Source organism: Perognathus longimembris, chromosome 3, assembly GCF_023159225.1.
Source record: "Perognathus longimembris pacificus isolate PPM17 chromosome 3, ASM2315922v1, whole genome shotgun sequence".
Taxonomy (NCBI): Eukaryota; Metazoa; Chordata; class Mammalia; order Rodentia; family Heteromyidae; genus Perognathus; species Perognathus longimembris.
In genome coordinates this window covers 87591801-87615431 of record NC_063163.1, presented here as the reverse complement: position 1 = coordinate 87615431, position 23631 = coordinate 87591801, and the positions used below count along the sequence as shown (strand labels likewise).

Here is a 23631-nt window from a genome sequence, read left to right as displayed (position 1 = left end):
GCACCAAGTAGTAATGGCTTGTGTTTAAAAGTTTTATTTGTTGTAATTTTTGTCATAGTGGGGTCTGAACAGAGCCTCACTTTGCAAAGCAGGTGCTCTGCCATGACCCCTAGCTCTAGAGTTTTAGTCACCCCCTCCCCCTCGCCAAGTCTTGGGGCTTGAACTCATGCCTGTGCATTGTCCCTAAGCTTCTTTTGCTCATTTTGCCCCTTGAGCCACAGTGCCACTTCATGCATGGTAGGCAAGCACTTTGTCACTAAGTCATAATCCCAGTCTGATTGTTTTATTCTTGAGAGAATGAGCTGACATTGTCTGCTGTCTGTCTGTGTGGATGCTTGCTTTAAGTGTACACCCAGTGGGAGATGGGCCTGGCCACTTCTCTGTGGAAACTTCTCATGGATTCAGTCCAAATTGGCAATTCTTTTCTCAGTGACATTTTCACTTGATTCCCTTAGTTCTTTCAGTAATTTCTTTTTTTCTAGAGTTTCCTTTGCTCTTTTTTTCCTTTCTTGCTTTTTCTTCTCTGCCTCTCGTTTTTCTTTGTGAACAAGGCTCTTTTCACCATTGTAGAAAACATCCACTTTTTCTTGTAGGATTTTCCGAGCTAGCTTTCTGTTTTGATCAACAGATCTTGTCTGGTGGCACTGCAAGAGATCATGTTTGGTCATGTGAAATCACAGAATGACAAGAGATTGACAGGACCTCAGAAGTCATTTATTTCCAGCTGGTCTCTACAGATGGGAACAGACCGTGGAGCAGTAGTGAGGGCCAGGCCCTTTTTGCCTCTGGCCTGTGCCTCTTCACATACCAGCTGTTTTACGTGACTTTCACTTTCACTGGGAAAGTTCTATTATTTATTTTTGGATTGGTCGTGGGGCTTGAACTCTGGGCCTGGGCACTGTCCCTGAGCTCTCAGCTCAAGGCTAGTGTTCGACCACTTGAGCCACAGTGTCACTTCTGGTCTTCTGGTGGTTCACTGGAGACAAGTTTCACAGACTTTCCTGCCCAGGCTGGCTTTGAACTGTGATCCTCAGATCTCAGCCTCCTGAGTAGCTAGGATTATAGGCCTGAGCCACCTGTGCCCAGCTTAACAAAGTTTTATAATTAAGGGTATTATTTTTGGCCAGGTAGTGGTTCACACCTATAAACTGTTACTCAGTAAGTTGACATCTAAGGAAGATAAAAATACAGAGTAGAAGCCGGGCACTGGTGGTTCACGCCTGTAATTCTAGCTACTCAGGAAGCTGAGATGTGAGGATCATGGTTCAAAGCCAGCATAGGCAATGGTATCCTTGAGTCTCTTACCCCAGTAATAGCTAGAAGTGGTTCCAGTTTCTAGCCTTGAGCAAAAGAAGCTCATGGACAGCACCCAGACTCAGAGTTCAAGCCTGAAGACTAATTAAAAAACAAAAGAGACCAGAGCTTGATGAGAAAATAAGTAGCAAAAAAGCAGAAAGTGGCTGTGTGGCTCAGATGGCTGAGTGCCAGCCATGAGTTTAAAAGCCTAGGAAAGCTTGAGGCCCTGAGTTCCAGTCCCAGTACTGGCACTGGCTTACAATGAAATCTCAGCTATAAAAGAGGATCACAGTTCTAGACCAGCCTAGGCAAAAGGCTCATGAGATCCCATTCTCGATTACCAGCTGGGTGTGGTGGCCATATGCTCGTCACCCCAGCAGTGCTGGAAGTTGAGATTGGGAAGATAAAGGTTCTAGGCCAAACCAGGGCAAAAAAATTCACCAAACCCCATCTTAATGGAAAAAGCTGGGGGTGCTACTATGCAAATGTTATCCTAGATAAGACTGGAAGCATAAGAGGTGTGAGGTCCAGGCTGGCCTGGGCCAAAAGTGAGGCTCTATTTCATAAATAGCCCGAGCATAAAGGTTTGGAGGTGTGGCTCAAGTGGTAGAGTGCTGGCCTACCAAATGCAAAGCCCTGAGTTCAGTCCTCAGCACTGCTAAAAAACACCCACAACCTTCAAATACATTCTAAAAATCAAAGGGGAAGTGATAGTGACAAGATGGAGAGACTGACTGGATTATAGTGTAAATGTGTGGAGATGTAACCCTGAAATTTCCCTCTGTAAAACTGCAAGCATATTTTTAAAATGCTAAAAACAAAAATCTCTCAAATAATTATGAAAACATTAAGTGATGAATCTAGTTTGTGACCAAGGAGTAAACTTGCACCATTCACAGGTATAAGGTTCTATCTGGAGGAATAGAAAACAGCATTTTCATTATTAGCTGACCATACAAGATGTTCAGTATGGGCAAGTGCCTCGCAAAGCCCATAAAGGAATGAACACTAGAAGCAAACGTGAAGTTCTCTAACACAGGGAAGCTGAGTCAGATTTCAGTTTGTTCTTCATAAATGAGTTTTCAAGAGGAAGGATGGGATGGCCTTAGATCCCACACCTGAGATTTTGGAGGCTAGAGTTCACATGCATGCAGCACCCTATCATGTGGTGTGCACACGTTTGCTATTGCCTTCATTAAGGATGGATGCCTTTGTGCTCACTGTCCTGGCTCTCAAGACTGTGCATGCTGCTCTGGGGCCCTCTAGTGGTCAGTCATTGGCAGTGCATGGTGAGCCTGCAGTTCCACTGGCCAAGGTTCCTCTTTCTGAGACAGCAGGGCTGCCTCTCCCAAGTAAGAAAGGGCCTATTCCTAGAGGCCGGATTTGTTGAGAGCTGGTCCTTGGGCTGGGAATGTGGCTTAGCGGTAGAGTGTTTGCCTAGCATGATCGAAGCCCTGGGTTCGATTCCTCAGCACGACATAAACAGAAAAAGCTGAAAGTGACGCTGTGGCTCAAGTGGTAGAGTGCTAGCCTTGAGCAAAAAGAAGCCAGGGACAGTGGTGCTCAGGCCCTGAGTCAAAGGCCCAGGACTGGCAAAAAAAAAACAAAAAAAAAAACAAACCCAGCGACAGCGTGTCCAAGCTCCAGGATTTGCAAAAAAAAAAAAAGCTGGTCCTCCCCTTGGCCAGAGTTTTGTTTTTGTAAGTCTGGTGGCTTGAACTCTGGGCCTGAGTTGCTACTTCCAGCTTTTTTTGGAATAGTTTATTGGAGATAAAGAGTCTCATAGACTTTCCTGCCTGGGCTGGCTTTGAACCATGATCCTCAGATCTCAGCCTCCTGAGTAGCTAGGATTACAGACATGAGCCACCGGATTTTTGCCTGCAGCTGTGCCTGGCACTCAATCTCACTGGGCATACCTCTCTCCACAAAGACCAGGGTCACTGATATTTGCCAAAGACAGGAGAACCTTAGTCTTCCTGGTTAGCTGAGGGCTGGATGGCAGCCTGGGGCTGTTTGCTGCTGCTCAGGGGACTGGAGCCAGTGACAGTGGCCTTTGTCACACTGCCTTCTGCTTGAGACGGCAGCACTGTCTGCTACACTCAAGCAGCCATATGCCTGGCCCTAGGGCAGTGGGCCAGGGCTACTAAGACTGAAGGCTCTGCCTTAGCAGAGTGCTCCACTAGGGGGCTGACAGGGTGGGCAGTGCCAGGATGAGCTACTCTTCATGGCCAACCAACTGCATTCAGGAGAGGCCTGTGTAGCCACAGGGCCCAGATCCCCCATCCCATGTCTACCTTGACCACGATGCCGGAGGGCATGTGCTTCAGCACCACACAGTTGCTGGTTTTGTTGGTGGCTTGGCCCCCTGGACCATGTCCCTTCACAAACTGCTCTTCCAGTTCATTCTCATCCAGGGGATGCAGCACTGAGCAGGCCTTCTTGCCTGCCACCTGCACTGTAGTGGGGCCCATTCCTGGGGACAGCAGTGCCAGCATCTCCCACAGCCCAAGTCCCTGTGGTGCTGTGCATGTTCTAGTCAGTGGTGCAGGAAATCGCCACAAAGCCCAGGTGCTCATCAAGGATGTGGCTCAGCCTGTTTGAGACCTGGAATAGACAGAGGGCAGTGTTTCAATACAATGCCTGGGCTCTCAAGATGATACTTCTGCTTCTAAGGCAGCATCTATCGATAGCCATCGTACCCAGGGTAGTTAAGAAACCAGTGGCTGAGCAAGGCACACCTCTCCAGCGCAACTGCCCACTGCCCACATCCTGCTGGCTACTAAATTATTTCTTTACAGCAGACCCAAAATACCTTCATGGCACCAGAGGTGTGTTTTCCCCAGGAAGATGTTTTGAGTGTGAAATTCAAAGAAATGGGGTTGTAATTTGATAAAGAAAAAAATAAACAGTACAACAGGCAAGAATTAGCATGTGAGTCAAGGGACAGTATTTAGACATTTGTGAATCTGAAATCTGCAAAGATGACAGTATGAGAGACTATTCTATGACTGAGCTTCAAGAGTCTGACACAGTAAAATTCATTATCAATCAGTGTCATGATTGTTGTTTTTTTTAATGTTTCCAGTTTCATGGATCTGAATAGGAACATTTGTTCCCTGAGATATTCTGCCAATACTGTGATCAAGCTGGCCCTCACTAGTACAACTTTCAAAGCAACTGATTTTTATTAAAGCGCCTATTAGGTTTAACATGCCAGGAAAGGTATCATGAGATGAAAAAGAGTTGGACTATCTTTGTGGATCTTATGAGCTAGGAGGAGAGAAGAAATTCAGAGCAAGTTCTGTTTGTTGTAGGGATCATGGCTAGTGTTGAGGATTGAACCCAAGGCCTCATGCATGTGAACCTACATTCTCCATCCCAGCCCCACTGCAACAGCAAAAGACATGAATGACAAGACCCAGCATAAGGTGGAAATGACCTTGCTGACATGATCAGGACAAGAGGCAACAGTGAATCCCCAGAAGCCTCGCAGTTTTCAGGGGTCAGGGGAAGAAGAATCTGAAAGGTTTCCCGTGTGAACAGCACTCAGTTACAACCTGGGTCAGCATTCCTAAGAAAACAAGTGAATCAGCCTTTCTCCATCAGCCTATACAGACAGACCTGGGGGGTCTATCTTCCTCAAATCTGTCAGCCAGGTGGGTTCTGATCACTAGGGCGTCTTCACTGAGGAAGAGGGGGTGCTTCCGGAGAGTTCACCATAGCTGTGGTTGCCATTTGAAACCTTCTAAGCCCTTCTGAGGTAACTGACAGGTGCCAGGTGGCTCTGTACCCCCACCCCCCTTCGTCACAGTCCCCTGTGACAATGACATCTGCTGAGGCTCACCTGGAGCCCTAAAGAAAACATGTCATAGGGAGTGCACTTCCAGTGTGAGTAATCAGTGCATTGGAGGTGACCCTGGGTCCCTTAGGACCACATTCCTCACCTCTGCCCCTGCCATTTCTACAGGAAACAAACCCAAGGGAACCCGACATGAAGTACTTCCTTTTCAAGCCTCATGCTACTGCTGGTTCTTCATTCCAGTGATGGTGGGCCTACAGCTGGGTCTTTTTTTTTTTTTTCCGCCAGTCTTGGGCCTTGGACTCAGGGCCTGAGCACTATCCCTGGCTTCTTTTTGCTCAAGGCTAGCACTCTACCACTTGAGCCACAGCGCCACTTCTGGCCATTTTCTATATTATGTGGTGCTGGGAATCGAACCCAGGGCTTCATGTATACGAGGCAAGCACTCTTGCCACTAGGCCATATTCCCAGCCCTCAACAGCTGGGTCTTTTCTGATTCAATGTGCCGGTAGTCCTAGTGGGTGACAAGACAGTTCACGAGGTGGGGAAGGGATGTGTTTGGAAACAAGAGTGCCATTGACCACAGGGCTTGTTTACCATCTCAGAATCAACTGCTCTGATGACTCAGAGTGCAGTGAAACAGGCTTTGTTTAGTGTGTGGAATATTCTACAAGTATTCTCAAGAAAAGATGAGTGAGTGATAAACCAAGACAGTCTCCTTGGAGCATCTCCGATAAACAACTAAGTGACACAGGAGAAGGGAGCAGACTCGAGTTAATATATAGTTTCCCTTCCTTCGGCTCTGAATCTGCAGAACAACATTCCTTTGTGTATGAGACGGTGGCCTCACCTGGTCCTCTTGCGCTAGTGAGGAAAATGAGTTGGCAGGATAGCCCCAGGACACAGGGCAGTGACAGGGACAGGAAGCAAAGGGGAGACGGGAGAGTGTTCCAGACAAAGGCTGGGGAGAGTTTTATCAGATTCTTTGTCACAACCCACTGTTTCACGTGGCTTCCCTTCTGTCCTAGCTCAGAGCGCACAGATGTCCTGGATGTGCTCCCACCCAACTGAAGTTCAAGAAGGTCCCCAGTGTTTAGTTACTGGCTGCTTTGTTTAACAGCTAATCCCAACAGCCAATCAGACAATTCTAGACACTTCTAGTATCTCCTGGAGCTTTGGCCCCATGCCAATGTCTGCTAAAAATGACAAACACACCCATGGTTCCACTTCTCTAAAGCCCAGAGAATAAGAGACTGGATTTCAGCTCTCCTGACACCCACAGAGTCACCCGACGTCCTTGGGGACAATGAAAGCAGCTTGAATTGTAGCTTGTTGTGACATTTTAATCAAAGAGAAAGAGCAAAATGGTGAAAGGAGTGCTAGAAAGGGGAAACCTGCAGTGGCGACAGGAATTGCCGGGTCCCTTTCTGAGTGAGGGTTGAATTCAGGCCTGGCTCTCCATCCCTCCATTTGACTGGTCCTTTGACCATGGCTTCTGCTCTAGATAGCTAATCAAAGTTTAGGTAAAACCCCTGAAAAACTCATTGTCTTGAGTCCCTTCTAACTTGGACGCTCAAGAGACACAGGTCTGAGGACTTTACAAAAGGGGATGGATCATTTGTCCAATGACTGTAACCATCTCCTGAGTATCTATCATAGGCCTCAGGGAACACAAGGAGCTATACAGGAACAGAGAAATGAGGAAGTCCATAAATCCTGCATGTGTCAGAGCCTCGCATGGGCACCCCACCACAGAACAGCAATTCTCAAACTTCCGGATGCCCTGTTCCATCACTGTCAGGACTTGAACTTACTGCACAGCCAACCAAATCATGCAGTGTCTGACCCTTAGCTAGATGGCCAGCAGCAATCCCAGGGCAAAAGTAGATATAGGAGGTCAAGCTGCATCATCCACAACTCCAACAGCCTGTCTCAATTCTGGCTGCCTTTAAAAGATGTTTATTTTTGCCACATTTAAAGAAGCTGAGGTCATTCTCACTCCACAGATGACCCACTTCTAGTCTACTGAAAGTATGTTGTTTTCCTAATAAACTTTCTTAGCACTTTCCAAAAAAAGAAAAAAGCTGAGACTAGAACTCAGGAGTGCTCCCCACTTATTTATGTCATCTCCTCCCTCCTCAATAAGGAGATGAACACACAAGTCTAATTCACAGCAATCAAAAATGGTTAAGGATCCAACACAGTGAACTCAAACAGCCTATGGACAATGTTGGAGCTTTGAAAGAGAAAATGCCCACTGATGGAGGCACCAGAAGGCAAGTGTGAGCACAATGGTTTTCTAAGAAATGCTTCATAGTAATTCATGTTTCAAAAGTATAGTGTTTCTTTGGTTAAAAAAAAAAAAGCATAGGGGCTGGGGATATGGCCTAGTGGCAAGAGAGCTTGCCTCGTATACATGAGGCCCTGGGTTCGATTCCCCAGCACCATATACAGAAAATGGCCAGGAGTGGCGCTGTGGCTCAAGTGGCAGAGTGCTAGCCTTGAGCAAAAAGAAGCCAGGGACAGTGCTCAGGCCCTGAGTCCAACGCCCAGGACTGGCCAAAAAAAAAAAAAAAAGCATAGTGTTTAGCTAGGGGTGTGGTTCAAGTGGAAGATCACCTGCCTAACAAGTGTAAGGCTCTGAGTTCAAACCCAGCACCGCCAAAAATGGAAAACAAAAATATGTGGTGCCTTTTTAGACACAAGCCCAAGCTTGAACTCTAAGTCCTCCTGCCTCTGGGTCCTAGTGCTGGTAATACAGGCATACACCAAAATGCCTGGCTCCCAAAGTATAGTATATTTTAATTTTTGCAGTTCGGTGAACAGAACACAGAGCCTTGAGCACGCCCAACAAGTGCACGACCACTGAGCAACACTGCCAGGACTTCCTAAGTGTTGTGGTGTTCCCTACAGGTGTTTGAGTTGCTTTTCCCAACTATTCACATGCAGCTTATCCCTGGGTTCCATTCCCGGGCCAGCAGATCCTTCCAGGCATACACAGCAGTCTAGTGGGGCCCAAAGGAGGGCTGAGGGCCATCAGGGAGGCTGGAAACGGGCAATGTCCTTCCCTAGGCTGGGACTTCACATATGCGATAAAGCAGCTCCATGATAAAGCAGCTCTGACCTGCAGTTGTTGTTCACAGCAGTGACTTCTCTAACATGGAAGCACTGTGCTGTTAGCTCTGATCTGGGACAAGCAGAATAGGTGACCCACCCTGAGTCAGGTTTGAGTTCAAAGAGACAACTAAGTTCACCAAGAGAATAACATCCAATCATACAATACTGACATCTCATTCATCTTTTTTTAAAAGAGAACTTTTAACCCAAGGAATGACACCTCCCCTATTTATGTGCACCACTGTGATTTTCTTCTATTTGTGGCATGGCACAGGAACCTCACAACTTATCAACTGCAATATTAAAATAAGACAGACACAGCAATCACACCACATTTTCTCTAAAATCTTAAAGCCTGTATTACCACTAATAATACCTTGTACTTAGGAATTACACAAAACATCAACTGTTGTATTTGATACAAATTAAGAGAATTATGATATGCTTATCTTGGAAGACCATTGGGGCTTCAATTTTTGAATTAAGTTTCTCCCATAGCTTGTTTTGCTATTTTCATAACATCTCCTGTTTTTTTCCAAGTTCCTTAAAAAAGAAAAGTTAGTTCATTTTCTCTTTTTGGCTCTTTGTTTGTTTGAAAAGGAATGTGAGTTTTAGATTTTTTTTTTTTCTTCTTTCTTGGTCAGTGCTGGGGTTTGCACTCAGGACTTTTTGCTTGCTAAGCAAGTCCTCTATCACTTGAGCCATGGTGAGCCATAAAAAAAAAAAAAAAAAAAAAAGAGCTGGACGTTGGTAGCATACACCTGTAATCTTAGCTACTCAAGAGGCTGAGATCTGAGAATTGTGGTTCGAAGCCAGCTTGGGCAGTAAAGTCTGTTAGACTTTCTTGTCCCCAAATAACCACCAGAACACTGGAAGTGGCATTGTGGCTCAAGTGGTAGAGTGCTAGTCTTGAGCAAAAAGAGCTCAGGGACAGCATCCAGGCCCAGAGTTCAAGCCCCATGACTGCCAAAAAAATAAAATAAAAATTAAAAATAATAAATCCTTGGTCATTTTTCTTGCATTTTTGTCCAGGTTTGGCCTACCAATGCCTCTTGCACAACTGAGATAATAGGCATAGGCAACGCCTGGCTTGTTGGTTGGGATGACAAATCTAAACTTTTTAACTCAGATGGTCTCAAACTATAATCCTCCCAATTCTTGCCTCTTAAATAACTGGGAATACAACCACATTTGCTTTTTTTTTTTCCCTTAGTGTAGTCTAGGCTGGCTTCAAACTCCAGATCTTCTTGGCTTAACCTCTTGAGTACTGGAATTACAGGCCTGAAACAAGTGCCTGGGCAAGTGCAAACTTTGTAATCACCATGTCCTGTATGTATATTTCAAGGTTGTGATTTACTTACTATGCAATGTTGGCCATGTTTCATTTGTAAATGAAGATACTGCCTAGGGTGAGAATAGAAACTTACATAATGCCACAAATGAAAAAAACACTTCAGCTCCCTAAACTACAAATCCGAGGAGCCAGTGACTTAGAAAACGGAAATTGTAGTATTACGATGTAAACCCAGTGACTGGTAAACAAAAGTCTCATGGACTTCACAGAGGTGAGAGTAAACAGCAGCTAACATAATGATCTGCAAACTATTCTACTTGGGATGGTCCAATTTAAGAAGTACCTGGAATACAGGATTGCCAAAGACATGCTATTTGGTGAGGTCACAATTGTGGCCTATGAATTTAGGTACCAAGGAGATTATTATGATGCTGAAACACAAGCCTGACTTCCCACTAGGCTCACATTAACAGAACCATGGTCAGCAAACAGAGTGTATTCTAAAAGCCATAAATTAGCAATAAACAGCTCACTTACAGGTAGTGCGAGTATGAGGGGTGAAAGGTTCCTTAGATGAATAGTTATGAACGTTATAAGCATATTTACTTGAATTTCTGAAGTCTTCTACTTCTGTTTTCTTTTAATTTTTTGTTTTTGTTTTTGCCAGTCCTGGGGCTTAAACTCAGGGCCTGAGCACTGTCCCTGGCTTCTTTTTGCTCAAGGCTAGAACTCTGCCACTTGAGCCACAGCGACACTTCTGGCCATTTTCTATATATGTGGTGCTGGGGAATTGAACCCAGGGCTTCATGTATATGAGTCAAACACTCTTGCCACTAGGCCATATTCCCATCCCCTCAACTTGTTTTCTGTATTTGGAAATTTGCTGGGATTTTACTTTTTGTCGGTTGTGGGGCTTGAACTCTGGGTCTGGGTGCTGTCTCGGAATTCTTCAGTCCAAGGCTAGTGCTCTACCACTTGAGCCACAGCACTACTTCTAGCTTTCTGGTGGATGGAGGTAAAGTCTCACAGACTTCCCTGCCTCAGCCGGCTTTGAACCGTGATCCTCAGATCTCAGCCTCCTAAGTAGGATTATGGGATTGAGCCACTGGCACCTGGTGGATTTTACATTTTTAATTTGTTTATAATAAAGTTTTTCAAAAGACTTTACAAAAATGGGATATATATGCATATGTTCATGAAAAATGTCATGATGAAATACATTAAGATGCAAAAACAAAAATCCTCCAAAGAGTCAAACCTAACATAAGAAATATGGTATAGAAAGCCTCACCGTTTGGCCTCAAGTGAACTGAGACTGTTTTCAAGAGACTGATATTATTGTCTGTTGTAGAGAAAACTAATAAAGTGTTCGTGTGTGAAAAAAAAAAAGCCTCACCAAAAGATGTCACTACATCAGTTCACGAGGTGACAGTGTACCAGAACACTAGTTTCTGAGCATGTTGGCTTCTAAAACAATGGGTTAAAAAGAAATGACTTGAAAATTACCTAAAAACTGCCTAAAATCATACTGTCAAAAAGACTCAAAAACATACACTCAAAGTAATATAGCCTAAATGTGTGTCTTGTACAGAGTAACTGGTCACTAGCACTTGCATTCTGGCTTAAACTTTTTTCTAGTAAGGAAGCACATTTCTTCCTAGTATTGTCTCAGAAAGCCACACTTCTCAGATCTTCTTTGAGTGCACAGTCTCTAATAGACTTTGTGACCAACTGCAATAAGTGATAAAATTGCCTTTCTTTTTTTTTTTTGGGTGGGGGACGACTTGAGATGTAGTCACTGAAAAAGTCTGTGTGTTTGATTCTGGCTAGGTGCTACATGATCATAATATTGCTTCGTGGATTAACACATGGGGGGTTCCATCTATTTAACCTTGAGGGTTTACACTGCTGGGGTTTTGAATGAAGACAGGCTTACTGTTGAATACCTAGTAAGTATTCTGAGGATGCGTCGAGATGGAAGGCCTCCGGTGGAACGATAATTCCAAGGGCAAATGTCTTTCCCTCTTCGTCTTCTCAGTGCCAGCCTTGGCACCCTTAAATGAAATGCCAGTAACTACAGATGGCTCGGGCCTGGGCACTGGAGAGAAAACTAGTTGTAAGTACTTCAACCGGGGCTGAAGACTGTGGGCTGGACAGGGCGTCTGAGAGACTGTATCTGCATAGAAGGTTGAAAGCCCAGCAAGGGCAGTGGGGACACCCACTATGTGCTATTCCTAAAACTGCTCTAGCTAGCAAGGCCAGAGGCGCACCTGGCTCCAGGAATAATTAGGCCACCCGGTCAGCCTTTCTGGACGATCTCTCCTCTTCCCTCCCAGCATCCTCCGCCCACAGTGCGTGTACACACCCCGCCCCTGCAGCCGACCCCTTCAGGGTAAACTGAGTCCGCAGAAATCTTCGAGGTCAGGGCCGGCTCCTCCCCGCCAGGAAGCCCACAGTAAAGTTGCGCGGCTCAGCCTCGCAAGCGGGGAACTCAGGCGTCCTAGCTCCGGGACCTCTCTCCCGTGCCAGTCGTGCGCAGCCTTGGGGGTACGTCCACTTCTCCGCAAACGCTTACCTGGCCTCCCGCCCGAAACACGCGGGGAGAACCCGAACTCCGCGGACCCGGGAATCGCTACCGCGCTCCTCGGTCTGCGCACGCGCACTACAAGCAGTGACGCTTCCCTCACCTACCCAAGGCTCGTTCTCACTAACTGCGCATGCGACAATCTGGGAGGTCCTTTCACGTGACGTGGGTAGGTTCCCAGTAAGCCAATCAGAACGGAGGATTTGACCGCAGCCCCGGTCCCCGCCCAGCTCACGCCCCTTTAACGTCAGGCAGGCTTTCCTCTTTGGCGTAAGCCTCGCGTCAGGGCAGTGGGAGGTCAGCGTGCACGTCACTCTCGATATTCTCCGCCCCTTTGAGGAACAGCCAATCCGCGGGCGAGACGCCGGGCGCGTGCACGCTCCCCGGAGTTTAACGGTCGCGAGAGGCTGGTAGCTAGATCTTAACACCGGCTGAGGAGCCAGCGGCCAAGGTAAGGGATCCTGTTCTGCAGACAGCCTGCTGGCTGCGAGGGTTGAGGGGACGAGATTCGCAGGACACCGTCCTAGCGGCCTCCTGGGTGTATTGTTAGGAGTGGCCGAAGGAAGGCAGCGGGCACAGAACCTCCTCCACCGAAGCCCGCTGGCGTGTGGGGGGCTCTGCGCCCTGCAGACGCCTTCTCTACACTTGTTCCCTTGAGTTACGTCCGCGCGGCCCAGTCGCAGAACGTCCTGCGGTTGGAAGTGACTGGAGGGCGGGGCTTGAGGGCTTTTCTTTTTTTTTTTTTTTGGAAGATGCTTAGGCTTCTTTTGTGAATCAACCTCATGGTGGTTCTTCTAGGTCCTGTCTGGTGTCTTTTCGCTCTGGACACTGTCTGGGCTCTTCTTCGGCCCACTGTTTTGACCCAATAGCCGCCACCAGAGTCTGGGGTCCGGCTTCCACACTTGGAATCATCCTGCTCTCGTTAAAGAGGGCGTCTAGGTAACTCTTAAGTTATTTAGTTGATCCCTTTCCCCAGCTCCCATTTTTTGCTATGAGTTGTGGGGTGGAACGGGAGCATTATTTTGTGGCTGGGAAGTATAAAAATCTATCTGTTCCTATAGTCGTTTCCTCATGGAGTTTGCCAACTTTTGTTTTGTTTGTTTGGGCCAGTCCTGGGGCTTGAACTCAGAGCCTGGGCACTGCCCCTGAGCTGCTCCCCCCCCCACTTAATTGTACATTTTTTATTACTATTAAGCAGTTGTACAAAAGGGTTACAATTCCATAAGGCAGATTATGAATAAAACATTTCTTGGTCAATGTCCACCCCTTCTTTTGTTCTCCCCGATCCTGAGCTGCTTTTTGCACAAGGCTAGCACTGTACCACTTGAGCCACAGTGCCAATTCTGGCTTTTTCTGTTTATGTTGTGCTGAGGAATGGAACCCAGGGCTTCATGCATGCTAGGCAAGCACTCTACCACTAAGCCACATTCCCAGCCCTCAAAGTTGTTGTTTTTTTTTGGCCAGTCCTGGGGCTTGAACTCAGGGCCTGAGCACTGTTCCTAGCTTCTTTTTGCTCAAGGCTAGCACTCTACCACTTGAGCACAGGTTCTATATATGTGGTGCAGAGGAATCGAACCCAGGGCTTCCAGTATACGAGGCAAGCACTCTACCACTAGCCCACATTCCCAGCCCCAAATTCCATTATGTATAAGTACCACATTTTTGGATCCACTCATCTAGTGTAGGGCATTTGGGCTGTTTCTTTTCTTTTCTTTTTTTTGGCCAGTCCTGGGGCTTAGACTCAGGGCCTGAGCACTGTCCCTGGCTTCTTTTTGCTCAAGGCTAGTACTCTGCCACTTGAGCCACAGCGCCACTTCTGGCCATTTTCTGCATATGTGGTGCTGGGGAATTGAACCCAGGGCCTCATGTATATGAGACAAGTACTCTTGCCACTGGGCCATATCCCCAGCCCTGGGCTGTTTCTATAACTTGACTAATAGTGTAGCAATGAGCATGGATGTGCAAGTGTCTTTACAGTATCTTGACTAGTGATGTTCTGGGTAGATACTGAGGAGTGGTATGGCTGGGAAGTCCTATGTTTAGTTTTTTGAGGAACCTCCAGATGGCTGCCCAGAGTGATTATACTAGTTTACATTCCCACCGACAGTGCAGTAGGGTTTCTTTTTCCCCATATCCCTGCCTACATTCGTTATTGGAATTCATGATATTGGCCAATGTAACTGGGATAAGATGGAATCTTAAGAGTTCTTCTCCACCCCCAAGTCCTGGGGCTTGAACTCAGGGCCTGGGCACTGTCCCTGAGCTTCTTTTGCTTGACGCTAGCACTCTACCATCATATGCACCTCTGTGCCACTTCCGGCTCTTTCTGTTTATGTGGTACTGAAGAATCAAACCCAGGACTTCGTGCATGCTAGGCAAGCACTCTACTACTAAGCCACATTCTCAGCCCCTAGAGTTGTTTTGATTTACATTTCCTTTAGGGCCAGAGATGGTATTTCCTAATGTGTTTCTTTGCCATTCTTACCTCTTCTGAAAAGTCTCTCCTTAGCTCCTTTCCCCATTTAATGATTGTTTTTTTTTTTAGCTCTGGGTGGGGTTGATTTCTTGAGCTCCTTGTATATGGAGATAATTGGTTGAATTTTGTTTTTTGATCAAATCTGCTGCTCTATGTCTTTTGGTTGGGGAGTTAAGCCTGTTTACTTTGCATATTTTGCTTCCTATATGGAGGTCTTTTCTTCCCTTTCTTCTCCCCCCCCCCCCCCCCCCGCTCTTTCTTTCCTGGTATCCACTCAGGCCCAGAGAAGCATCATTGAATTTCTAGTGGTTTTCCATTGGGAACTGCTTCATCCGGCCTACCGCAGCCCAGGAAATAATGGATGGAGTTGTCCACCACCAGGGGGGTGTCCCTGGAGAACTTGGGTTTCCAGGGGCTAAGAGCAAGGTAAATGGAGTCCAAGTGTGCTCATTGCCACTGGATGGGGCAGCCTCTGACTTTCAATACCCATTCATGGAGCTTCTGGGAAGAAATCCATTTAGTTAGATCAGGTTTCTCTTAGCTTTCTACACCTGTCCCTAAAGGAAGTGCTTCCTTGATCTGATCTCTCTTTGTTTTGTGTGTGTGATCTCTTTTTTTCCCCCTCTTTCTTGTCTCCCTGCCCTGCAGTGCTTTATAAAACTAGGCCCTAAATATTGTGAATCTAGAAGAACCAGAATACAAGGTAATTTTGTTGAATTCTAAACTTTTCATTTTGTAAGCAGTTGGGTGTAGGTTTTCTTCCTTCCCACCCCCCCCCCCTTTTTTTTTCTGTCAGTCATGGGGCTTGGGGCTTGAACTCTGGGTTTGGGTGCAGTCCCTGACCTATTCAGCTCAAGGGTAGTGCTCTACCACTTGATCCACAGTGCCACTTCTGGTTTTCTGGTGGTTTATTGGAGGTAAGAGTCTAATGGACATTCTTGCCCAGGCTGGCTTTGAACCGAAATCCTCAGATCCCAGCCTCCTGAGTAGCTAGGATTACAGGTGTGAGCCACTGGCACCTGCCTGGCGCAGCATCTTTTTTAAATGCAGGAATTCTTTAAAAAGGAATTTATTCAATTTGCCTCTGCATACCCAACTCAGTAACATTTTAGCTGGGCTGGCAAATAATTTGTTTTTCAAGAAATGAGCATGCAGGAAGTGGTGCTGTAGCTCAACTGGTAGAGCACTAGCCTTGTGCACAAAGAAGCTCAGGAACAGCCCTGAGTTCAAGCCCCACAACCAAAACAAAAACAAATTCCTGATTTCATTTGGCTGGGGATATGGCCTAGTGGCAAGAGTGCTTGCCTCTTATACATGAAGCCCTGGGTTCAATTCCCCAGCACCACATATGCAGAAAATGGCCAGGAGTGGCTCTGTGGCTCAAGTGGCAGAGTGCTAGCCTTGAGCAAAAAGAAGCCAGGGATAGTGCTCATGCCCTGACTAAGTCCACGGCCTAAGACTGACCAAAAAAAAAAAAAAAATGAACATGCACATGTGGGTGTGGTGGCTCACACATGTAATCCAAGCTACTTATTAGGTCGAGATTGGGAGGATCAGAGTTTCAGGTCAGCACAGGTGAAAAGTTCACAAGATCTTATCTCAATAAAAAGCTGAGTGCAGGGCTGGGGATATGGCCTAGTGGCAAGAGTGCTTGCCTCGTATACATGAGGCCCTGGGTTCAATTCCCCAGCACCACATATATAGAAAATGGCCAGAAGTGGCGCTGTGGCTCAAGTGGCAGAGTGCTAATCTTGAGCAAAAGGAAGCCAGGGACAGTGCTCAGGCCCTGAGTCCAAACCCTAAGACTGGAAAAAAAAAAAAAGAAGCTGAGTGCAGTGATCTGTAGTTTATCATCCTAACCACTAGGAATACTACTGAATAGCAGTAGACTGCCTGCCTAGCCAAGTGGGAGAGGCCCTGAGTTCAAATCCCAGTACTGCCAACAACAACAAACCCAAAGCAAATATGCACAGTATAAAAGGCTATACAGTACAAATGTACTTGTAGCTAGTCAGGTGTGTGTGTATATGACAACGTATTAACAGTTTAAATGGTGTTCTCTTGTTGTTGTTGGTTGTAGAGCTTGAACTCAGGGCCTGGGTGCTGTTCCTGAGTCTCTCTGTACTCAAGGGTTGCGCTCTACCACTTGAGCCACAGTGCTACTTCCCGATTTTGAATGGTCAATTGGAGATAACTTTTCTGCCTGGTCTAGCTTTGAACTGTGATCCTCAGATCCCAGCTTCCTGAGCAGTTAGGATTACAGGAATGAGCCACTGATACCTAGCTAAATGGCTTTAAATAAAAAAAAATTTTTTTGTTGTTGTTAAGGTGATATACAGAGGGGTTACAGTTACCTTATTTGTCAAACTTGTTACCCCTTCCCTCATTTTTCTCCCACTTTCCCTCCCCCCAAATGGCTCTTTCCCTCCCTCCCTCAATGGCTTTTTTAAATAGCAGATTAAATTATTAAGTTATTCTAGTCATTGTGCAAATCAACATGTACACACACTTGGAAGAATTTACTAAACTAATGAACAAAGTATGTAAGTATTCCAGTTGTTATGTAAGAGAATTGTATGTAGAATTGTATGTAGATTATTAAACACATAAAAATTTGAACTGTCACCTTAGAAGAATGCTGCTGCTTTTACAAATCATCCATAATAGAAGTTTTTGTGGAGATACTAAAAGTAGATACCAAGAAATTCACCCTTTTCAAAGTGACCTTAGTGTTTACAAGTTCTGTCTAATTCAAGGACTTTTCATGGTCCAAAATGAAACACTGTGCTCATTGCATTTCCTGCTTACTGCCATTTTCTCCCTTCCCAGCTGCTGGCCAGCATTAATCTCCTTTCTGTTTCTGTGGATTTTCCTGCTTTAGTTGCTTCATATGAATGGATGTGGTCCTTTATGGCTGGTTTACTTTCCTTAGCATGGTGTTTTCAGTGTAGCATATTCCTTCTGTGGCTAAATACTATTCTACTACATAGACGTACTATGAGCCATTCACCCATTCATGGTCATTAGGGTTGTTTATACATTTTGGCTTTTGTGAGTAAAGCTGGTATTCCTTAAGTAGATTTTTTTTTTTTTTTTGGCCAGTCCTGAGGCTTGGACTCAGGGCTTGAGCACTGTCCCTGGCTTCTTTTTGCTCAAGGGTAGCACTCTACCACTTGAGCCAAAGCGCCACTTCCAGCCTTTTCTATTTATGTGGTGCTGAGGAATCTAACCCAGGGCTCGCACATCTTGCAAGGCAAGTACACAAAGCCACATTCCCAGCCTCCCTTAAGTAGATTTATATGAAAGAAGTGAAGGCTTCCAAAGTCATAAAAACACAATTTCTAAGTTTAGTGGCTTTTTATAGCAGTATTTTTCCTCATTCATTTTCAGACTCTTGGAAATTTAGGATATTTCACAGTTTTGAATGTTAGCAACTGCCAATATCAGTATATGGTGAAATATCTGAAGATGACTTGGATCAGTTTCCTCACACAGTGAACAACTGTATATTTTCAAATAAGAGCATATAACAATTTCTGTACAATATGGAGGATTGTGCTTTGGTGAAAACGTTACAAAAAACTTCATTTTCTGATAAATCTGATATAAAAAATTCTCCCCATTCTCTTGGACTGAGCTTAAATACTAATAGGTAAGAATGGGGTAGATTCTTTAATGTAACAACAAACCCAGTAAACTTTCATAGTTTGCCCATTTATCCAAGTAGTGTCGTAGTTGCTGATTTGAGTTTGTTTAAAAATCAAGACAACTATGATCAGGAATGAATGTCAAGGACAGTTAAATTTTCAAGTTAAGAACAGTTTAAGTTCTATTACATCTTTTATTTCATGCAGAGACATGTACTTTTGAATGGGGAACTTCATGAAAAAAGAACTTATTTTGCTAGTTGTAGATTGCTTCACACATTTTTTGTTTTTAGTAAATTACAAACATAACTTTACATTTTAATCTCCTAAATACTTATTATTACTGTAAATTAATGATATAATTAAGGCTTTCCCATCTGGGAAACACCAATTAAGGTTGAATATCAGAAATGAAAGCAAAAAGCAGTTTCTGAGTTGACAAAATAATCAAGAAATACATGTTAGTTTTAAGCTATCCTGCAGTTAGGTGTTGTTTTTCTGTTCTGTTTGTAACTACCTAAGATCTCATATCTATTCTACCATTGAGCTAAGTCTCCAGCCACAAAATAATGTTCATATGTTTGCTTTAGTAGTACATAAACTGTAATTGGAAGGATACAGAGATTTTTATGGCTCTTACACAAAGGTGATACATAAATTGGTGAAATGTTCCACATTAAAAAAAAAATTAGCTGTGTGCCTGTGGCTCACCCCTGTAATCTTAGCTACTCAGGAGGCTGAGATTTGAGGATCGCAGTTCAAAGCCAGCCCAGGCAGGAAAGTCTGTGAGACTCATACCTCCAATTAACCACCAGAAAAGTGGGAGTAGAGTTGTGGCTCAAAGTGGTAGAATGCTACCTTTGAGCAAAAGAGCTCAGGAACAGCTCTCAGGCCCTGAGTTCAAGCCCCACAACTGACCAAAAAAAAAAAAAAGGAAGGAAGGAAGAAAGAAAGAAAGAAAGAAAGAAATTGTGCTGGGTGCCACTGACACATGCATAATATAATCCTAGCTACTCAGGAGGCTGAGGTCTGAGGATCAAGATTTGAAACCAACCTGGGCAAGAAAGTCTGAGACATTCGGTTTGCTTAGTTGTGGGGCTTGAACTCATGTCCTGAGTACTGTCCCTGAGCTCTTTTGCTCAAGACTAGTACTCTATCACTTTGAGCCACAGCACAACTTCCAGTTTGGGGGAGGTTAATTAGATATGAGAGTCTCATGGGGACATGGCACTGGGGCTCGTGCCTGTTATCCTAGCTCTTCAGGAGGCAGAGATCTGATGATTGCTGTTTAAAGCCAGCTCAGGCAAGAAAGCCCACAAAACTTATCTCCAGAAAAAAAAACAACAAAAAACCAGAAGTGGTGCGGTGGCACAAGTGGTAGAGCACTAACCCTGATCAAAAAGAAGGTTACTTAGCCTAAGCCCTAGTTCAAGCCCCAGGACCATCACAAAAATAAACATAAAAATAGTCCGTCCTTGGCCTACCTCACAGGAATTTAAAGCTGCTAAGGATAGTGGTGCATGCCTGTAACCCACCTAATTGAGAGACTTGGTTAGGAGGATCATGCATGAGGTCAGCTAGGTAAAGGTAACAGGGAAGCCCAACAGGGAGACCCTGTCTGAAACACTAGATAAAATCCAAAGAGCTGAGAGGTGTGTTTCAAGTGGTGGAATAGCACTTTCCTATCATTTCCAAAGCCCTAGGTTCAACCTCCAGCACTGCAAAACAAAATAACAAAGAAAAACAAAACAAGGATGCATAATGAAGGGAAAATTTGTGAAATATGGTCCAAGGACATCTGAGACGTTAACCTATATGGGCTCACTCAACATGGGCCCCGCATTTTATTTCTGGCCACTTGGTGGCCCTACTAGCGTCCACTTTCAGTGGTTAGATTTAAATGAATTTTAACAATTTGAGCTATGCCTTTTGTATGTTTATACAACAATTCTAAAATAAACTTGTTTGGTAAAGTATTCTGCTAGAAAGTAGCAGTATCATTTTACACACTAAGTAGGCTAAATAAATCCTGACTATTTGCTGCTAATTTGGTTGGCATAACTTTCATTCAATGACAGTGTAGAACGATAAGCATCAGCTTATCAGCAAATTAGAGGGATCTAGTGAACAAGACTTGACTGTAAGTCTGGCAATGGAGAGAATCTCTCTGCACAATGGAGGGCTGTTCTTAAAGTGGGCCAAAATGATCCTCTGGAAGAATTCAGAGCAGGGAAGCTGGACAGTTTTCTTCTTTATCACAACTTATTTTCTGCTGGTACTCTGTAGAGTGTTCTCTCACTTTGGCAGAAGGTCTTTTTTTTTTTTTTTTTGGCCAGTCCTGGGGCTTGGACTTAGGGCCTGAGCACTGTCCTTGGCTTCTTTTTGCTCAAGGCTAGCACTCTGCCACTTGAGTCACAGGGCCCCTTCTGGCCATTTTCTGTATATGTGGTGCTGGGGAATTGAATCCAGGGCCTCATGTATACGAGGCAAGCACTCTTGCCACTAGGCTATATCCCCAGCCCGGCGGCAGAAGAGGGGTGTGTGTGTGTGTGTGTGTGTGTGTGTGTGTGTGTGTGTGTGTGAAGTTAGTGCTGCCTGTCACTTTATTTTCATTTTTTGTACAAGCCAATCAGATTTTCAACAAATGAGGTGCCATTAGAAGTATTAAATGTCAGTGGTTTTGTACTGCTCTACTAAATCTTGAACTACTGAATTATTCAACACTTTGGAAGGATGAAGAAAACCATTTGAATTATTTATGTTTCAACAGAAGTAGTCCCCACCTTAGTACAAATGGGGTATCCTCTTTCTCAGGGAAGACTAGACCGCCTGTCATTCAAGGGGCAGCCAACATCCTAACCTCTTTGATGCAAGAGCTACAGAGCAGTGGGAAGACTGATTCAGAACTTTGGAAAAACTGTGAGGTATTTTATTTTGTTTTATTTTAGAGACAAATGTACTTCTACTGAGCATTAAATTATTAGAAATTTCTTTCCAGACTGACTGACTGCTAAAGTTAGGTGATCAAGTGGACCCGACTTTCATTTTTTTAAAATTGTTATTATAAAGGTTATGTACAGAGGGTCAAGTCTATTAATTGGATGAATAACATTAAACAAATCTGAAAAAGATAATCAAAATTATTTTGGGGGCTGGGAATGTGGCTTAGTGGTGCATGAAGCCCTGGATTTGATTCCTCAGTACCACATAAACAGAAAAAGCTGGAAGTGGTGCTGTGGTGCAAGTGGTAGAGTGCTAGCCTACCCTTGAGCACAGAGAGGCTCAGGGACACAGCCCAGGCCCTGAGTTCAAGCCCCAGGACTGAGACAAAAAAAAGTATTTTCAGCTGGGTGCCAGTGGCTTTACATCTGTTTTCCTAGCTACTCAGGTAGGTGGGATCTGAGAATCATGGTTCGAAGCTAGCATAGCCAGGAAAGTCTTATCTCCAGTTAATCACCAAAAAGCTGAAGCTGAAAGTAGAGCTGTGGCTCAAGTGGTAGTACACTAGCCTTGATTATAAGAGCTCAGGGATAGTGCCTAGGTCCTGAGTTCAAGCCCCAGGACTGGCAAGTGTGCACACATGTGTGTGTACATGAGTGCACACACACACACAAATAGTTTTTGTGAGCTGGGAGTGTGGCTGGAGCTAAACAATTGCCTAGTAAATGAGAGGTCTTGAGTTCAATGAAGTTTGTCTTTAAAAGTATTTTAGCAATATATTAGTAATTAGACATACTAATTTGTATGTTAAATGTAAGTTAAAATGTCTTTGTTCAGAACTGAAGAAGCAGGCTGAGCAAGTCCAGGCCCTGAATTCAAGCCCTGTTACCCACAAAGAATAGAAAGAAGTAGCAAGCTGGGAACCAATGAGTTATGTTTGTAATCCTAACAGCTCAGGAGGCTGAGATCTGAGAATTGCAGTTTTAAGCCAGCTGGGACAGGAAGGTCCATCAGACTCTATCTCCAATTAACCACCAGAAAACCAGAAGGGTAGCTGTGGCTCAAAGTGGTAGGATGCTAGCCTTGAGCAAAAGAAGCTCAGTGACAGTGCCCAGGCCCTGAGTTCAAGCCCCAGTACTGACAAAAGAAAAAAGAAAGCCATCCCTTCAAAAAAAAAAATCCCAGAAGACATTCCTTAATGATTAATGGATAGAGAAAGTTGAGAATACAGGAGAAATTAGGAAAAAAGTCTGTTTGTCACTGGAGGATTTTTCTATTAACTACTGGGTTAATTTTTAACTAAGATATTTTACAATTTAATAGACCAGGTGGTTACAGTTGTTCCATTTGGTGGAAAAGCAATGCCAGGAACAGATAGTTGCTCAGCAGGAACAATTCCACAACCAAATTCAAGTAAGTTGTCATTTATATTGATTTTTTTTGTAAGATTTTCAGAAAACCAATTCCTATTATTACCTTTATTTATAAATTAAAAGATGAGGCATCATATTTAGAGCCGCATCATATTTTGAAACATGCTATTTTCCTAACATTTATAAAAGTGTGATACCCAGCTCTATAATTTTGTTCCCAGCGTATACAGGAGGAGATAAGAAATTTAGTCAAGTTACAGACCACTAATGTTTCCTGGACTTCCTGCGATAGACATTCTTCTGGCACACAAGTATCCTTGGAAAATCAAATGGGTTTTGTCTCTGAAAACAGTGAGAGAAATGAGTCTGTTATTAGTTCTCCTGAGCCCAAGGAACCTGAGCTTCAGCAGGAAGTTTGCACGTCGCTACCAGACTCCAATGTGGACAGTAGTTCAGTGAGCAGTGGGTATGGCACCTTTTGTGTCTCAGAATTGAATACCTACAAATCTAAAGGCCCCACAGAACTCATGGAGCACACGAGTGCTTCTAAGGGCCAGTTTGGAACACCTGTTGTACAGACAGAGTCACCTGGAGGTGGTGCAGGAAACAGGACTTTTTATACACAGGCCCCTGAAGAGTTTTGTGCATCTTTGAAGAAAGATAATTCCACATTTCCTGGCGAATTTCAACATAATTTTCTTGGTGAAAATAAGATTTCTGAAGTATACAGTGGAAAAGCAAAGAAGTAAGTAGAATTGCTCCATCATTTGAAGGGAGTTGACTTGTTATGTTTAGAATCTAATAAGCAAAGTTGCTTTTCATTGGGCTTCAATTAAATGAAATTATGCCATTAAAATCACCCAGTTTCTTCATTAAAATCAGTTTTGCCATTAAAAATTGCTCGGGGGGGCTGGGGATATGGCCTAGTGGCAAGAGTGCCTGCCTCATATACATGAGGCCCTGGGTTCGATTCCCCAGCACCACATATACAGAAAATGGCCAGAAGTGGCGCTGTGGCTCAAGTGGCAGAGTGCTAGCCTTGAGCAAAAAGAAGCCAGGGACAGTGCTCAGGCCCTGAGTCCAAGCCCCAGGACTGGCCAAAAAA

At 44.5% G+C, this 23631-nt stretch overlaps 2 protein-coding genes across 13 annotated transcripts in view; one reads left to right on the top strand and one right to left on the bottom strand.

The window, feature by feature from the left end:
• Positions 1-214: 214 nt before the first annotated feature.
• Positions 215-12226, bottom strand: Mtrfr (mitochondrial translation release factor in rescue). Its single transcript, XM_048343091.1, has 3 exons — positions 12082-12226; positions 3591-3900; positions 215-644 (listed from the first exon to the last, which is right to left on the bottom strand). Exons 2-3 carry the CDS (start codon positions 3870-3872, stop codon positions 402-404), a joined length of 525 nt encoding a protein of 174 aa, XP_048199048.1. The 5' UTR covers positions 3873-3900; positions 12082-12226; the 3' UTR covers positions 215-401.
• Positions 12227-12371: 145 nt separating this feature from the next.
• Positions 12372-23631, top strand: part of Mphosph9 (M-phase phosphoprotein 9) — a 52982-nt gene continuing 41722 nt past the window's right edge. For 7 of the 12 annotated variants that reach the window (XM_048343087.1, XM_048343086.1, XM_048343088.1 and 4 more), the window contains exons 1-4: positions 12555-13029; positions 20984-21137; positions 22477-22566; positions 22748-23271. In XM_048343087.1, coding sequence (XP_048199044.1) covers positions 21081-21137; positions 22477-22566; positions 22748-23271 — 671 coding nt within the window. In that variant the 5' untranslated portion in view covers positions 12555-13029; positions 20984-21080. The other 5 variants (XM_048343079.1, XM_048343082.1, XM_048343080.1 and 2 more) reach the window with 5 other exon arrangements.

Coding starts and splice junctions, on each gene's coding strand:
- Mtrfr (XM_048343091.1), bottom strand. CDS start 3,872: ATGAGCACCTGGGCTTTGTGGCGATTTCCTGCACCACTGACTAGAACA. Junction 645..3,590: donor CCTCCGGCATCGTGGTCAAG/GTAGACATGGGA, acceptor GATCTCTTGCAG/TGCCACCAGACAAGATCTGT.